Here is a 17987-nt window from a genome sequence, read left to right as displayed (position 1 = left end):
AACTCCTATTGTGTTCATTCCTCTTGTCAGAAAAGTCAGGATGTGTATTGTAGATGTATGCGTTTGATGTATGTGTGTGTGTATATATGTGTAAATGTATACGTTTGATGTATGCGTGTGTGTATATGTGTAAGTGTGTGTTTGTGTGCATTGAATGTGGCGTTGAGAGATAAGTCTTTCAGAGAGAGCTCTGTGAGTGTTGTCACATGCTTGACATCTGTAGGTTTGAAAGAAGAATCCCTAAGAGCTCTCGATGAATCGATTTCAATCCAGGAAGTGTCTGGGCAACAACTTGCTTTTTTAGTCGTCAAGGTGACCGTGTCACTTCCGCCGTCATGGCAGTTCATATTGCCTTCATGTCTGGGGAGCCTTGTCAAGTGGAATTCTGGGTAATTTCTTTCTTGTTTTGTCAACAGTGTGTCAGACGGGGCTGACGGCTCAGACGGCTCCCAACAGCAAGGTACGGCAGTGTCACTGAACCCACACATCCATCTGTAAACACACACGTCTCGTCATCGTCAGCAGCAGTAAAGCTACCTGCTGTCAGTTGAAAATGAATGAGCAGTAATCCCATATCCCAGTCCCACAAAAACTCAGTTTTATACCGCACTAAAAATCACTTTAATATCCGCTCAGTGGTTTCTATAGATTACCCTCCAGTGACCTTGAAACATGCCCCCAAGGTGACGTCAGGCGTCTGTCCGGTTCTATCACTCCCTCTCTACCTTTCGCTTTCCCTCCTGTCTCCGAGCTGAGCTGTTCCTCATTCCGCAGCTCTGCTTGTTTACTGAGGTCTCTCAAATCTTCATTATCTGGCCGCATCTGTCATCTGAGCTCTGCTAATCCAGGTGTTTTGCTGTGAACATACCACAGACTAATCTGACCTTCAGATGTCCTTCAGATAAAATCTCTCTCTGGTTCACAGCCAACCCACCTCATTCACGTGCTGCACTGCTGTGGATATGCTTTATGCGGCTGCATGACTTCTTATTTACAGTATATCCGCTACAAAGAAATGCAGTTATTTTTCCGGCTTTCTTTTCTCCTTCACAATCCTTACAGCAGGGGTGTCAAACATACGGCCCGCGGGCCAGATGCGGCCCGCTAGATGGTTTAATCCGGCCCAGACTTGTAGAGAATAAATTTCTGACGATGTCAAAAAAAAAAAAATCTCTAGCCCATTCCTGTGAGGAGTTATGACAGTATGACAGTTGACTGGTCCTGTGCTGTCAGTTTGGCTACATTGTCGGGAGAAAAGCAGGCGTTGCGACAAAATTCAGAGACAAAGTGCAGCCTGCAAACGGAGGACAAGATGTTTGGGCATTTTATTGTATTTTGCACCAGGAAGTGTTGTGGAACTTGGATCATGTTAAAGTGTGGTTGTGCAAACTGTAAATTTAATCAGGTCGCGAGGTCTGACTCACCGTCAGTTTGACTGTTTTCTTAGCTGTACGGTGGTTAAGCCGAGGTGCCGTACTCAAGCGTTTCTTTGAACTACGAGAGGAAATTGGACAGTTCTTGGAGAAAAAGGCAGACCAGTAGCAATTTAAATGCCCGGAATGGGTGCAGGATCTGACCTTTATGGTGGATAGCCTATTACACATCACCGCCACCTAGCCTACAAAATTATTTAATCTGATGTAACCTAATCGTATCAGTTGATCGTATTGCTCATGCACTGCTAACTTATGTTTGTTAAATTCATTTTATTTTTCATACATTTGCACATTTACATTTTTAAGGCAGGATGTTAACTTTCTTCATAGCTCCCACTTGAGTTTAGTGTGGTGAGTTGGTTCAGGTGGTCAGATGTAAAAATGTAGGCCTATCCACTCAACTATAAAAATAAACCAGTTGTTTATGAGAGTGAAATGCATTTTATTTCAATTTCATTGGCCTCTCTGAATAAATGTGTAATAATCTAATATATCCCTTGTCATTATGTAGGCTACAAATGTAGGCTGAAGGGTAAAGCATAGCCTACTGAAAAAAACTAAGCTGGAGATTTGGAGTTGTCAAAGGATGTTTTGCAATTATTTCACTGGTCCGGCCCACTTGAGATCAGATGGGCTGTATGTGGCCCCTGAACCAAAATGAGTTTGACACCCCTGCCTTACAGAGAGGCTACACTGGGCATGTAACTGAAACATTCCATTCACGGAGCGCCTTCTGCAACAATTAACTTCCACTTTAATCAATGGAACTGGCTACACCAGACTTGATAGCGGTGTGTAGGTTCCTAAAAGTTAGACCAGTCTTAATTCAAAAAAATTACCCTCCGTGAATAGAGTGCTTCAGTTGTTGACCCAGTGTAGATAGGGCCATACTTCCCGCCTTTTATTTTTCACTAAGGAAAGTACCTGGCAGAATGCCCCCTTATTACCTGGGTTCTATTATTTAGACCTTATTTTTTTAATTGAGCATAAGTTTACCATGAATCAGTGCTCGGAGGCAACTGTGTAGTGCAATAACCCACAAAAAATATGATGTTAGAGAATCTTGCTAACTGTAGGTTCCATTTGAAGATATCATAATGTACATAACAAGCAGTCATTTGAAATGAATCCAAAACTCTAGATCTGCACAGTATCATTCTAATAACTCACCCTGCAGTGCTCATGTGTGTTGATGAAATGTGTGTGTGTCTCCACAACCAGAGTATGTGGCGTTGTACACCTACGAGAGCCCAGAGCCAGGTGACCTGACGTTCAACGAGGGCGACGCCATCTTGGTGACGGAGCGAGAGGGAGAGTGGTGGAAGGGCTGCATCGGCGAGCGCTACGGTCTCTTCCCCTTCAACTACGTCAAGCCCAAAGAGGCCGATGTAAATGACTCCTGCCGATGACTCCTGGTCATCCTCCATAGTCACGCACACTTTCATCACTGCTAGCTGATTGATTGATATATGTACTGTATGTAGTTTTGATGCTTGTAGACTAATTTGTAGTTGCTCTTGCTGATTCTATTCTCTGTGATTTTGTTGAATCTTTTTAACCAGACCTCCAGCCTCTCAGGGAAATCTGGAATGAATAAGAAGCCAGGTACAAATCAAACCCCCTTCAACTCCTTTTCTAAGTCTAATCAAATTGCTAACAATACAACAGTCTACAACAGTCAGTCACGGCCCTCTCATGAGGCCATCCAATACACACACATTACACATCTGGCCCCACATGTGCACAGATGATCTCTTTCACCAGTGCACAGACACATATGGACCCTTTCAACAATAAAAACAAAAACAATGCTTGAACGTTCTATTTGGGCCCCAATCTACTTTCTCTGCATTAAGATAACATATGGAATGTTAAAACGGAAGCCTTGTGGGTCCAACTATGATGCTGATAATGGAACTCTATTGAAAGGGACACGTGCGCTATGGACCCTTTCAAGAGAGTTCCATTATCAGCATCATAGTTGGCCCCACAAGACTTCCATTGTTTTTGTTTTTATTGTTGAAAGGGTCTATAGTCGTATGGTACCCAGCATCTACACTGCTCTCTCTCCTATACTCATCCCTTCCTGTCCACTCACCCTCCTCCAGAGATCGCCCAGGTGACCAAGGCGTACTCGGCGAGCGGGGCGGAGCAGCTGACCTTGGCGCCCGGGCAGCTCATCCTCATCCTCAGTAGGAACCCCACCGGCTGGTGGCTGGGAGAACTGCAGGTCAGAGGTCACTTCCACCTCACACACACACACACACACCTCCACCTGACTCACACTCTCACTATACCTGTAACTGGGGACGCCTCAACCTCACACACACACACACACACACACACACACACACCTCCTCATCACTCACACTCTCACTATACCTGTAATAGGGGGCGCCTCCACAACATACACATTTTGTCGCGGAATTATTGTGGAAAATGTATGAAATATTGTTTTCCAGACCTGGAAAAGTACGGAAATTTAAAATGTATTTTGTCCCTAGCAAAAAATATAATCTGTTAGGAAAAAGTTGAGAATTTTCCTTTCGGAAAAAAGGGCGGTCCCGCTAAAAGTACACACTGTAGCCAAGATGATCTGGACCTGTGTGGGGTTGTCTGTCTTATTTGTGCTGTTCCATTCCTTCATGTTCCAGGCGAGGGGTAAGAGGAGGCAGAAAGGCTGGTTCCCTGCGTCTCATGTTAAGATGCTGGGCTCCAACAGTGGCAAGTCCACCCCAGCGCCTGCTGTAGGTGAGCTACTGTGCGCCCTAAACTCTCACTCCATACCCTCAGCAACACTCTCATTTCCCCACCAAGCAGAACATGCAGGGGATGGGGATTTCTTTCTTTCTTTCTGTTCTTTTCTTCTTTCCTTCTTTAATTTTTTCTTTCTTTCTTTCTTTTTCTTTGTTTCTTTGTTTTTCTTTCTTTCTTTTTTGCTGTCTGTCTCTTTCTTTCTCTCTTTCCTTCTTTCTGTCTGTCTATCTTTCTTACCTTCTGTCTGTTTGTCTTTCTTTCTGTCTTTGTCTCTGATTCTCTCTCTCACTCCAACGTGTCCCTTTCTCCTCAGTGTGCCAGGTCATCGCTATGTACGACTACACGGCAGCCAATAAGGATGAGCTGAGCTTCTCCGCGAGCCAGCTCATCAACGTGCTGGACAAGAACGACCCGGATTGGTGGAAAGGCGAGATCAACGGGGTCACGGGCCTCTTCCCGACCAACTACGTCAAGATGACCACTGCAGAGTCCGACCCCAGTCAGCAGTGTAAGTAGAGAAAAACAGGCTGCCTCATCACCCCTAAAGACTTCAGCATTCACACACACAGCACTTATTATGTTTATGTTTATGGTATTTGGCAGAGCTTTTGTCCAAAGCAGCTCACAGTATAGCACTACATTGGTTATTATTATCAGGACAGTATAGTGGGACTATATCACTTTGAGAAGGTAAACTCCTACTCCACCACTGTCTTTATGTGTTTGTATGTTCCTTTCTTTCAATGGTGTTGGCAGAATTGGAGCAGTATTGGTGAGAGATGTTGTAGTGTATCTTTTTTAATTTAGCAAGGTCACATGTTTGTTTGTTTTTTAACCGCTCCATATGGTGAAGGTACATGTCTGTCTTGGCATACTGGTATTTGTAAACGGTCACTCGCACATAATGGCCTGTTATTCTAGTCAGCCAAGAGGGGTATTAGGATGTCCAGCTGATGCTGTTTGAGTTATGGAAGGCTAATGAGTCTTGTCATTATCATTATCATTATTGTTATTATTATTTTGCTATATATGTGTTCATTATCAGATCGAGCTCAAAGTGATCAATGTTTTTCTGTTCTTCTGTCTATCCATCCGTCCAATATGTTCTCATGCGTAATTTCTCTTTTCTTGCGCTTCTTTTCCCTCCCTTTCTCTCTCTCTCTCTTCCTCCCTATCTCTCCCCTCTCTCTCTCTCTTTCCATTTCTCTCTCTCTCCCTTTCTCTCTCTCTCTCTGTCTGCCCTGCTCTCTGTTGTTGTTTTTTTGTAGGGTGGTAGTACGGCTGCCGCTGCTTCCACCTCTTCCTTCTTCCTCCTCCTCTCTTACTCTTCCTCTTCTTGCTCTCAGTGCCTCCCCTGGTCAGATCCCCCCCGTTCTGTGTTTGGGCTGAAGGGCCATCGTCGCGCCCCATCCCCACCCCCCTTATCAAAGGCATTGTGCTCAGGGCTTACGGCTTTAGCATCCACTAACACGTTTCCTTAAAAGCCTTCTCCTGCGTTTTCCACTAGTTGTGTTTGCTGTGGAGTTGCTTCTGACTTTTTAACACTTTCTCCTGGATCCAATATGCAATAAGTTTTGACTCGTACAGAAGGTACAGTATTTGGGAGGTGCAGGTGTTTAGTATTTAGTATTTGAATAATTATTCTGCTTTTTGGAAAAAGAACAAAACAGTAATTCATTTTATCTTTCATATATCGAGGGTTATAATATGGATGATTGTGGGTCTCAATAGTCTCCTATCCCTCTTCATATCTGGACAACAATGCATTTGTGACCTCTACACTGATAACAGCTCAATCTGGACTGTCCCTCTGCACCAGAACAAGGTCCAGACTAAACCCTAAAGACAGGCCCAATGCCCTTTTAAAGGTGACCTAGAATGGACAAACAGAGTATTTTACCTTGTTACCATAACACTAACATTGATAACATAGAAGGTATATCAATTTGGTCTGTTAAAAACATGTTCAGATGCTATTTTACAAGCCCATTTACAACCTTGGGGAATAAAATGGCCCATTTTAGCAGATATCTAGTGCCCCCTCATGCTTATCCGGCACCAGTATAAATAAACAAGTGAGCTTTACGCTTACTGGCTGCCTTGCAGCCAAAGACTGTTCCAAATAGCCTCCAGCAACTTTTACTAACTCCTAGTGGTAACCTAACATGTGGAGGGGGCAGGGATCAGAAGGATGGTTTGCATCACAGTCCGTATTTGTGTCATAGTCTGTCTGTGTTCAGATTCGCTCGTTTTTAGTAGTCATTTCAAAGTCCGAGATTTGCATATGAAGGAGGAAACAACCGTGTTTCCAGTTCACGGTAGCTTTGTGGTCATGCACTGACCTCTCCTTATTCAACAAAGCCAAGGTAAAAACAGTTTTCCATTCTGTGTCATCTTTAATTTGGAATGGCATTTCATCCATTCACATTTTTCATAATTGTTCATTATCAAAAGCCTCACAAGAGGCCTCATGCCTACTTTGATGGACGCATATCAGACCAGATCTTGTTCAGTCAAGAGTGAACACATCTGCAGGTGCATTTGAGCGTGGGTAGTCAACTCACTGCATGTGACATGTCCAACCTGCAGTGGAATATTTGACAAAATGGACGTCTAGCACGCACTTAGTTTTATTTGCATGAGGGTGAAGCTGCCTCTGTGATAGACAGATGAAGAGGATAAGATTTGCATTTGTTTTTTTTTTGTTTTTGTATAAGAATAACATGTTTGGAGACGTGCTAAACAACAACAACCCAAATAATAATCATTTGACTTCTTAAACATGCTTGATTATAAATCAAAGTGATTTCAATCAAGTTGGAATATGAAATGTCAGTGACTCAGTATGTCTGTCAAGTTTCAGTTTTTACCCAAATATTTTAACATGACTTTTTTTTTTCAATCTGGAACCTATATGTAATGGAAGTACACCTCATTTAAGTCATTTATTTTCATTGCCTAATTGCTCAAAAGCACTGTATACATAACCTGACAATAGCCAGATGAATGTCGTTCCGCTTAGCTCCGCCTAGCTTCACTCACATCCATCTGGGACCTCTTCCATTGAGAGTGATTTCTGCAACCGACTTTATGGTTCAGCCAATCAGGACGCAGGGCAGGAGTTTCATAGATGTGACATAGCGTAGAAGCGACTGTGAGACTGTTATCAGCGTCACGGATTGGCTTCGATGTGAGTGGTTGAAGTAGCACGTCAATAGATGACGGACAAGTGGCTTATTCAATCATATGCAAGCATTTTTTGATTAGGCCCAGCCTTCTGAAGCAACACTTCAATGGATCGGTTCCAGATGGATGAGTGGAGCTAGGCAGAGCAAAATTCATCTGGCTATTGTCAGGTTACTGTATACAATGTTGTATACAATTCTGGTGTATAATTTTTTTACCTCGTACTGAAGTGACCTTAGAATGTACCCCAAGATGCTGCTCTTGAACAGGAGGCCTTCGTTTTGTATGCTTATCACTGATGTGTATATTAATTCAGTATTGTGAACATAAGGGTTTTTTCTGTTGATGGAAATCTATGCAATTGTCTGGATGTGGGTGTTGAAAGATAAAGAAAAGAACACGCTAAAGGGAAATATTTTTGAATCTTTATTTACCTGATTTTTAAAATTGTGACCTTCACTTATCAAACCAAGTAGACATTAAAGGCATTTTGAAAGAATAACACTGTTCAGTGTAATGTTTGTTATCCCTTTTACCTTCAAATCCCCAAGTCAGAGCATGATATAGATATGAGATCAGAGCAGCGTTCGGAGTAGTAGTCCGAAGCAGTATGTAATATTAATTGCGGGTAGTATTTAATGGTAGTGTGTCTTCCAGTGCCACCCTGGTAAATCAGCCATCTTAGGGATGGACTTAAGAGTGTGTTTACATCTTCAGTAGCCTGTGGTCACCCAGCCCGGTCACCTTAGCCCTGTATTTGAGGTAATAACAGTTTTCCCCCAACGTCAATCTGCTCACATTACTACAGGAGCGGAGTAGAGGTGAGGTGAGCAGAGAGAGCCAGCTAGCCCAGCCAGAGTGGAGGGCCAGGTAGCCCAGGCTTGGGTGAGGTTAGCTTAGCTTAGCTTAGCTTGGCGGGCAGAATGAGTTTAGGTGCGGGGAGCAGACTGCTCTTTCTCAGACTGTGGGATGATGATGAGGATGATGAGGATGAGGAGAGGAGCGGCGGGGGTAATGAGACAGACGAGCTCCAGGACTGTGAGAATGCGGTCCCCGCCGCCACGCTAGGTAAGACTGGACTGGACACGACCGCACCGCACCGCACCGCACCGCACCGCACCACGGCCCTCCTCCCCCCAGTGGCCTTTGCTGTGAGCTGAGCCAGCCTCTGTAGAAAGTGTGTGTGTGTGTGTGTGTGCGTGTGAATGTGTGCTTTAAACACTGAGAGCTCTGCTACCCTCTCTGTCTCTCTGTTTATTTGGCTCCATCTCCAATCTGCTTCTCAGGTTAGGGTATGTCATAGTGCTGTTGGTTTTTATGAAGTGTGTGTGTGTGTTTGTGTACTTTTGTTCACAAATATACTGTATGGATTGGTGCTGTTCTGTGTGTGCGTGCAAGTGTGGGGATAAATATTTGGAATGTACTGACTGGTGCCGTGTGTGTGTGTGTGTGTGTGTAGGGTGTGCGGACCTGACTAGCTTGGACACCCTCACCCCGCAAGAGAGGAAGAGGCAGGGTTACATCCATGAGCTCATCGAGACTGAGCAGAAATACGTGGAAGATCTGCAGCTGGTTCTGGAGGTGTGTGTGTGTGAGTGTGTGTGTGTGTGTGTGTGTAAGAGAGAGTGAGAGAGCTGTCATGTAAGTAAAGACAATATGCATGTAAATGACTGATTTACTGCTCACTCTTAATATGCCCATGCCACATGCTTGTATTCTATTAAGCCTCTCTAAGATTGTGTGTGTGTGTGTGTGTGTGTGCGCACATTGCCTGTTTATGTACCCCCTGGCTATATTTCACGCTGGACATGTCTCGTCTCTGGTAGGTCTTCCACAAACCCATGTCTGAGTCTGGTCGCCTCACTGAGCAGGAAATGGGCATGATCTTTGTCAACTGGCGTGAGCTCATCACGTGCAACAACAAGTTTCTCAAGTATGCGTCCCTACCCACCTCTACAGTGCTAATGACTACTGCCAAAACACTGCCCCCTGCAGGGCGACTGTAGTCATACTACAATGACTACTGGCAAAACACTGCCCCCTGCAGGGCGACTGTAGTCATACTACATGTGCATAGTTTGTGTGTATAATGTGTGTTCCATGCATTCATGTCTTGCCTTCATGTGCATGTATGGGAGAGTTTGTGTGGTGGGCTTTGTGTAAAGGTAAAAAAAAAAAAAACATGCAGGATTTAAAGCTATGCAGCATATATATTTCTGTGTGTGTGTGTGTGTGTGTGTGTTAAAAGGGCCCTGCGCGTGCGTAAGAAGATGGGTGGTGATAACATGCCTGTGCAGATGATCGGGGACATCCTGGCGGTGGAGCTGGCCCACATGCAGGCCTACATCCGCTTCTGCAGCTGCCAGCTCAACGGGGCCGCCCTGCTGCAGATCAAGTGCGATCAGGAGCCCGACTTCAAGGACTTCCTCAAGGTCAGCTCACCCATGGCACCGCACTGCTCTGACCACTACTCATCTCACCGAGTAGAGAGACCCCAGGGTCTGGCCACTGCTTTTGTTGCATCAATTAGCATGCACTAAACATGCACTAACCATGCACTAACCATGCACTAACCATGCACTAACTATGCACTAACCATGCACTTCCCTTTCTTCACTCCTCTACCTCCTTCTTTTACCACTGTCTCCTTTGACTACTCTTTGACTAGTATTAATTTATATACTAGTATATAAACTTCTGCACTCTCATCCTCTGGTAGTATTGATTGGTCTCCTCTGCAGTCTGCATTGTATCTTGAATGTTATTCCTAATTTTTGTCGCTTTGGATGAAAGCGTCTGCTAAATTAATAAATGTAAATGTATCTCAGTCATGGATCAGCAGTCTGGACGATCAGCAGTCTTGGCTGCTTTGTTTCCTCAGAATAGTAGCTGTTATCGTTTGTGATATGTTGCGTAATGAATGAAGTAGTAATGTGTAATGATGGTACTTAATGCTATATGGTGACCTAACAGCATGTTGTTTTAAGGAACTAGCTAGTCTAGTAGACTGAGAAAGTTTAGATGTAGGCAAGTACCAAATCCTCTGACTGGTCTGATCTGAATGAATGGACTAACCCTGGAAAGTTTCCATGTGCAGAAAATCGCCACTGATTACCGCTGCAAGGGGATGCCGTTGTCCAGCTTCCTACTGAAACCCATGCAGAGGATTACCCGCTATCCTCTCCACATCAAGAACGTGAGTGGACTTCATAAAGCCCTCTTCTTGGGGCATTAGCATTAGCATTTCAGTGTTCAGTCTATTTTGTAGGAATCTGTGTTCTTGTTCATGCATGTGTGTGTGTGTGTGCGTGTGTGTGTGTGTGCGCGTGTGTGATTGTGTGTGTCTGGTTGCTTGTACTGTGTGTGGGTGTGTGGGTGTTTGTGTGTGTCTTCTTGTGTGATTGTGTGTGTCTGGTTGCTTGTAGGCTACTGTGTGTGTGTGTGTGTGTGTGTGTGTGTGTGTGTGTGTGTGTGTGTGTGTGTGTTGGTTGATCTAAAGTTTCCCTCTCTATTCCCCAGATCCTAGAGAGCACGCCGGATTCTCACACAGACCACATGCATCTACGTGAGTCACTGGAGAAGGCAGAGGAGCTGTGCTCGCAGGTCAACGAGGGCGTCAGGGAGAAGGAGAACTCGGACCGCCTGGAGTGGATCCAGAACCACGTGCAGTGTGAGGTGCAGTTGGAGGTGAGAACCGTTTGACTATTTTTGAATGAGGAAAGAATTCAGTGTTTCCCACAGAATTATATTCCATTTGTGGTGGTTGGTTTGCAGAATTAACTTGAATGCAACAGTTTTTAACAAATTAGCACAGCGTGGTTATGATGCTAACCAGATTTAAGCACAATTTGGTACAACCTGGATAATCATTGTGTGGTGGTCAATGTTGATATTGTGGTGGGCCGCCACAAATAAGTCAATGTACGGGAAACACTGGAATTAGACAGTCACTCAAAAGGAAAGAATATAGAAGTGAAACTGTATTCTTTTTACTATGTTGAGGAAATACCAAAATTGTCATCCAAGTATAATTTACAATTTCTTCTTAAATGTACTTACATGTATGATGTGCCCATAAGCAACATAGACTCTGTATTTATTTATCTTTATTTACCTATGTTTTCATGTTGTTGTTTCTCTTGTTTCCTCTTTGTCTGTAGAACCTGGTCTTTAACTCACTGACCAACTGCTTGGGCCCGCGTAAGCTGCTGCACAGTGGCAAACTGTACAAAACCAAGAGCAGTAAGGAGCTGTACGCCTTCCTGTTCACCGACTTCCTGCTGCTCACCCACACTGCCAAGCAGTTCTCCTCCTCAGGCGCCGACAAGCTCTTCAGCCCCAAGAGTAACACGCAGTTCAAGATGTACAAGACGGTGAGGACGCATACTCATCATTTGTGTTGATGTTGAATGTTGGCAGAGCGGTGCTTTATCTTGGACGCATACTTATCGTTTGTGTCCATTTCGGCCCTTTCATCTCCTCGTGTAGCCGGTGTTTCTGAACGAGGTCCTGGTAAAGATGCCCTCTGACCCCTCCAGCGACGAGCCCGTCTTCCACATCTCCCACATAGACCGTGTCTACACGCTCAAGACCGAGAACATCAACGAGAGGTAGCGGCCACACATATAGCGGCCACACACACACACAGAGACACACAGAGACACACATACACACACACACACAGAGACACACACACACACACACACATACACAGACAGACAGACACACACACACACACACACACACACACACAGACACACACAGACACACACGATCCAGGATCCGTGTCGTGTTTGGCCACAGGACATCATAATGTCACTGATGTTTCACTCTGAGGTAACTTGGTGCACCTTTAGTGTAACTTGGTTTTGATCCGCTCTTGTCTTAGAACTGCCTGGGTCCAGAAAATCAAAGCTGCCTCTGAGAAGTTCATCGAGACGGAGAAGAAGAAGAGAGAGAGAACTTATCAAGGTAAAGGCCAGGACACCAGTGACCATCTTCACAATGAGCCCCTGAGGCTTTTAAATCCTTTGAGTGAATTTCCCCTAGGGATCAATAAAGTATATCTATCTATCTATCACTAAAAGTAGTTTGTCCTAAATTATTGTTTATCTACTGTATTGTCTAACTATTCACAATACTTAACCTGATACTATCTGTCTAACTAATTTGATATCATCAATCTCAATCACACAAGATGTTTAGTATTCATGACCTAACCCAGTGGTGAAGTCTAGTTAGCTGTAGTGTGTTAGGAGGGACGGCAGTGGAGGCAGCAAGGATGGTAGCAGACCAGGAGTAGAAGGGCCCACAATGGGAGATTTATTATTCCCAAAATTCCAGAGGTGCAAAAAGTATTTACAGTGACTAAATAATAACAAAAATAAAGAAAAACTTTTCAAAAACAAGAAAATAAACCTAAGTGCAGCGATGCACTAATATATATGTGCAGGTAAATTGGCAATACCAAAATTCACTGGCCCAACACACAGCACAGAGAATGTTCTCTCTCTCATAGCCCAGAACATACTCAACACAAGTTCCATTCTGCCCCTATAAATAGGCTAAAACCCCACCCCTAGGCTATACCAACACATAATTCAATCAATTAACAATGTTACACATGAGAAATGACAAAAATATACAAAATATATTGCAACACATTTCCCGTGACAAATTCATACTATCATAAGCTTTAAATGCCTCAAGGAAATGTACTACTTAATATCATTCCCGTAGCACATTATTTCCCCCCTGTGGCTCTCCTATGCAATGGTAGCCAACCGTACCCCACTACCTGAAATAGGGGAGCGATTGCACCACTTCCTGTTTGCCAGTGGGACAGTGTGAACCCCTTCTACAGGTTGGCTACCTTTCTATTGAAATTATTGTCCACCACATACATTCCACCAATACAATAAACACATAATTTTAGATGTAGCATGTTATGCGTGTCGTGATGTTAAATACACTGTTACGTTGCCGGTAGGCCTTTCCCGACAAACATTAACAAACATCTTAGCGAACGAACGAACAAACGACAAACAGCACAACTACGCACATACTGTAACAAACAGAACAAACAATATATCAACTCAGACAGCTTATTCCATATCATGTTGTAATTATGCCGGCATATGTGTGGATCAATGATGAATGGAAGTTGTTAATGTTGCGGGTTATGTTTGTCAGTTTATTGATGTGCATGCGTAACATTCGTGATCTCAAAGGTGTCCACCGGCACGGACTCGCGCCGTGACATAGTGGGTATACTGTGATGTAGTCTTGTTAGCTGTAGTGGATACTGTGATCAACCCCAAATGTTAATATGTATCCTTGCCTATTTTAAGTGGGTATACTGACATAGTGATGCTTTTTAAGTGGGTATGCTGAGATGATGATGCTTTTTAAGTGTGTATACTGCGTAGTCCTGCGTATCACGTAGACTACACCACTGACCTAACCTGAAGTTTATAATTTCCCTCAGCTCGGTCAGTAAAGGCTACTGGGATTGGCCGTCTGCTTGTGACCATTCTGGAGGCTACCGAACTCAAATCGTCAAAGCCCAACGGTGAGACCTCTAATCTAAATACTTACACAGTTTGGGGTTAACCTGTATCTTTGGTCTGTCTAGCCTTTACTGACGTCTTTAACTTTGTGTGGCTACAGGGAAGAGCAACCCTTACTGTGAGGTTACCATGGGAGCTCAGTGTTACACCTCTAGAACCCTCAACGAAACCGTTAACCCCAAATGGAACTTCAACTGCCAGTTCCACATCAAGGATGTGTATCAGGATGTCTTATGCATTACCATTTTTGAAAGGGAACAGTTTTCTCCTGATGGTAAGTGTATGAAGAGAACTGTTGGTGATCAAGTTCTAATTATTCAGTACTCTTAACAGTTTCCTCATTGCACTTGTTATTTTATAAGACCACTGAAGCAACAGACAAGAAGTTCCCAAGTGTCTCCCTGGAATATTTTTGTTACATTCACTTACATTCACATACACTCAAGTGAATAAATAAAACAAATGTTTGCAATACATGTCAAGTCATAGCTTAAATCTGGTATGTTCCGGAAGTTGCATCAGTTGCATGTCCCAATGTGTGTGTGTGTTCTCACAGATTTCCTGGGTCGGACCGAGGTACCGGTGGCAACCATAAAGAAGGAACTGGAGAACAAGGGCCCAACGACACGGCGACTGCTCCTACACGAGGTTCCCACCGGGGAAGTTTGGGTCCGCCTTGACCTGCAACTGTTTGACCACAAGGCGCACAGATGAGACAGACAGACACACACATACACACACACACACACACACACACACACACACACACACACACACACACACACACTTTCAGCGTGAGGTGCCCACCGGGAAAGTTTGGGTCCACCTCGACGTGCATCTGTTTGACCACAAACACACAGACACACACACACACAGACACACACACACACACAGACACACACACACACACAGACACACACACAGAGACACACAGACACACACACAGACAGACACACACACACACTCACACTCACACATTCATATACACAAACGCAAACACCACTAGTACTACTGAATAATTCAGATCTTCCACACATCACCAGGCCTTACCGAGAGAGACAGAAAGAGCAAGAAGCCGTTAACTACTGTGGAGAACACTACTGGATGAATGGATGGAAGCATGAACAGAGTGATGAATGGATGACTGTCTTTCAGCCATGATGCTGAGCGTTTATGCACTCTGTCGACATGCAGACATGTGACTGTTGCCAAGTGTTGTAAATGGTAGCCATTTTAGTTGTTGTTATTTTTATTATTATTATTATTATTTTGACTCTCAAGTACTATGAGGTGTCAGTCACCATGGAGATAGTTTACCACTGGATCTGGAAAAATCTCAGGATCGCTCCAAGTGTTCTTCCTTCACTCTCTGTCAGAGGTTGTCGTTGTCTAATTTTCCTCTCTCATGTGCCTTTTCTGACCGGAAAGGATGTTTTTGTTTGTAGACAGGAACTTTGTAGTAACACTTTATTGGGGGTTTTAAAGTGTTCTGGGCTGCTTGATTGCTGCTTTTTGTTTGTTTGTATGTTGTCTTCATTTTATGTGTTTTAAGATGTAACTCCATCTGCAGCACTCTCCGTACTTACACACCAATCACACCATGTTCACTCCCAGAAATAGATCTGGCATCCAAGGACTATCTAACGAATACTGTAGAACATTCAGAAACACTTCAGTTATACACCTTTTCTCCTCCCATGAGCTTTGGAGGACAGCTTTTCCAGATGCTTCTGTTGGATTTGATTTTACTGTCGGTACAAAAGAAGAGGTGATGACTTCTCATCGCTCAAGAAGATCGCTGTGGATTGGTGCGCTGGGCAAAATTGTATTTATTTTTTTAATTTAAGCGATTTTGACTATCCGCGGGTTTAAACAGCCTGCCATAGCAGAGCCGGGATTTCCCTCCCAGAGGATAACTGGCTGTGGCTGTGGACCAGATACATCCCCTGATCTGGTTTTGGCGCGGCTCTCGTCCAAATCAGGGTCAGTGAGATGGTATGTGGGATTGAGGTCTAACTGTTATAAATAAAATAAGTAGTGCCTGTGTATGATTGACTAAGTTGAATAGAGTTTTCTTTTTCTGTTGAGACATGACCAAGTCCCTGAGCGTAAATTTTACTGCATAAAGATTATTAAACACAATTATTTGTGTTTATATTCCTTTGAACTTAAATGCCATGTGTTGTATGTAAGATATTTTATTGTTTTCCTTTTTAAGGTGGTAAACCTGACTTGATTGTAGGCCAGCCACTGTGTTAACATAATAGGTTGATTGAGCAGCAGTGTCTGCGTCATGAGATGAGGGTGCCCAAACCAAGCATGACACAACTGGGCTTTCAGCAAAAATAAAATTATTACAAACATTTTCCTCCTCTCAAACATTTTGTCTGCCTTCGCTGGGAGCCATAGAAAATAAGTGAGCCATAGAAAATAAGTGAAATAGGCTACCTTCACAAGCTACTGTTGTGCAGGTTATTGTGTTCTCCGAGATGACATCACCGTCCTCCCCTGCTGAGCGTTGCTAAGGACGCCACGTGCTGACTTCCGTAAACATACAGGATGAAAACATGAATCAGTTTCAACATCTCATCAATGATTGCCTGATTGATACAAGACACGTAGAACAGGCGGCAGTAGTGGTGACAAAAACCGCCACTATCACTGCAGCAACCACACGATTTAACGTAAGTCTGACTGTTCATACAGATTACACCAATGGGGGAGATGACTGACGTTTTAAAGTCAGTTGAACAAAATAATTAGTGTAAGTTAGTGTAAGCCTTCACACTAGTTTTGATGTAGCCTAGTCCACTTTGTGCTTGTAGATCCTTATTTATTTCATAGACAGTTTATCTCCACCCAAGACGTCTGTCATAGCCTGCTATCTTTTTCCGTGTTGTAGATTTCTCCGCAACAAGCTCAAATGTTTGTGGATGCTTTCAAACATTTGATGTCTACGAGAGGGCATGGATTCTTCTTTCAAGAGAGGTTATACACTTGTGTCCGGGCTGACAAGAACTCAGTTTACTCTAAATGTGTATGTGTTTCTCATTCTACCACATACTGTAATGCTTATAGCAGCTTTTATTTATTTCACATCCTACATGTTCCTGCTGTAATCAACAACTATGCTACTGTAAACATAACTAATTCATTTCGCCACATTTGCTGCAGAACTGAATTGTGGGTGCATGCGCACCCTGTTGAAATGGGCCTAAGTTAACCCTATGCCTAAATACATACTGTATTTTACTGACTAGGTCAAATATAGGCTACAGTAGATGTAGGTTTCAGATCCCAGATCAGAGTGACCCAGAGTTTGAAATAAATGTGAAGGTTTAGTTTGGTGAATGTTGAGAGGTGTTGCTGCTTTTGTCTTCTCCTCAGGGAGGGCATGGCTTGCTCCTGGTAAAGACAGCTCTGTACATCATTGTGGCCACATACAACGAAAACATGTACCCCAGTGTGTGCGTGGAGGCTGTGGAGAAACTGGGTATGTGGAATCACTGCTGCACTATCATGTAGTAGCTGCTTTAACCTCCTTATTGAATCCTAATTCAACACACTCCCAACACATTAATAGGTAGCCTAATACAATATATTGTTCATTACTTGCAGCAGAGTATCTGCGAGAGAAGGGAAAGTGAAGATGATGGTGTTCTATGTTCTCCACTGTGACCCTCCATCCTACTCATCCTGTGCAATGTGGGAGGGATAAACGACAGTATACCAACAGTTGATACTGTTTTCTTTTTGTAATATTGTTGTACAGGGGTTCATTGTGTTATTAACACATACTTAGCTGTGGTTATTTGTTAAATTTCAGTTTACTTTTAATATGAAAGTTCACTAACTTTCATATTAAAAGTAATTGAATAATCAGATGGGACCGTCATGACCTCAAACTCATCACTCTGGGCTAAAACATGTGTCCAATAAATATTTTTACTGTCTTACATTCTGTATGTAATCATGATATTTTTAATGATTCACCTCATATTTACGATTGACATACAAACAACATATCACAGCATTGCAG

The 17987-nt window shown here is 43.4% G+C and overlaps 2 protein-coding genes across 3 annotated transcripts in view; both read left to right on the top strand.

Annotated features, from left to right (window-relative positions):
- The window catches only part of itsn2b (intersectin 2b), a 51722-nt gene extending 35410 nt beyond the window's left edge, over positions 1-16312 (top strand). For both annotated transcript variants that reach the window (XM_076300405.1, XM_076300406.1), the window contains exons 23-39: positions 417-460; positions 2658-2824; positions 2999-3041; positions 3545-3666; positions 4091-4187; positions 4507-4701; positions 8839-8960; positions 9206-9312; positions 9628-9811; positions 10477-10575; positions 10899-11066; positions 11540-11752; positions 11868-11989; positions 12268-12350; positions 13867-13950; positions 14049-14222; positions 14505-16312. In XM_076300405.1, the coding sequence (XP_076156520.1) occupies positions 417-460; positions 2658-2824; positions 2999-3041; positions 3545-3666; positions 4091-4187; positions 4507-4701; positions 8839-8960; positions 9206-9312; positions 9628-9811; positions 10477-10575; positions 10899-11066; positions 11540-11752; positions 11868-11989; positions 12268-12350; positions 13867-13950; positions 14049-14222; positions 14505-14662 (2182 nt within the window). In that variant the 3' untranslated portion in view covers positions 14663-16312. The remainder of the gene's footprint in view (positions 1-416; positions 461-2657; positions 2825-2998; positions 3042-3544; positions 3667-4090; positions 4188-4506; positions 4702-8838; positions 8961-9205; positions 9313-9627; positions 9812-10476; positions 10576-10898; positions 11067-11539; positions 11753-11867; positions 11990-12267; positions 12351-13866; positions 13951-14048; positions 14223-14504) is intronic.
- Positions 16313-16515: 203 nt separating this feature from the next.
- pfn4 (profilin family member 4) lies at positions 16516-17981 on the top strand. The gene is made up of 4 exons (XM_076300404.1): positions 16516-16632; positions 16851-16985; positions 17336-17441; positions 17567-17981. The coding sequence occupies exons 1-4, from the start codon at positions 16516-16518 to the stop codon at positions 17593-17595; spliced, it is 387 nt and encodes a 128-aa protein (XP_076156519.1). The 3' UTR covers positions 17596-17981.
- Positions 17982-17987: the final 6 nt, after the last annotated feature.

Source organism: Alosa pseudoharengus, unplaced genomic scaffold (assembly GCF_046254945.1).
Source record: "Alosa pseudoharengus isolate Yale_2024_CS ecotype anadromous, Long Island Sound unplaced genomic scaffold, YU_APseudo_1.1 YU_APseudo_1.1_scf_22, whole genome shotgun sequence".
NCBI lineage: Eukaryota > Metazoa > Chordata > Actinopteri > Clupeiformes > Clupeidae > Alosa > Alosa pseudoharengus.
This window is presented reverse-complemented; position numbering and strand designations above follow the sequence as displayed.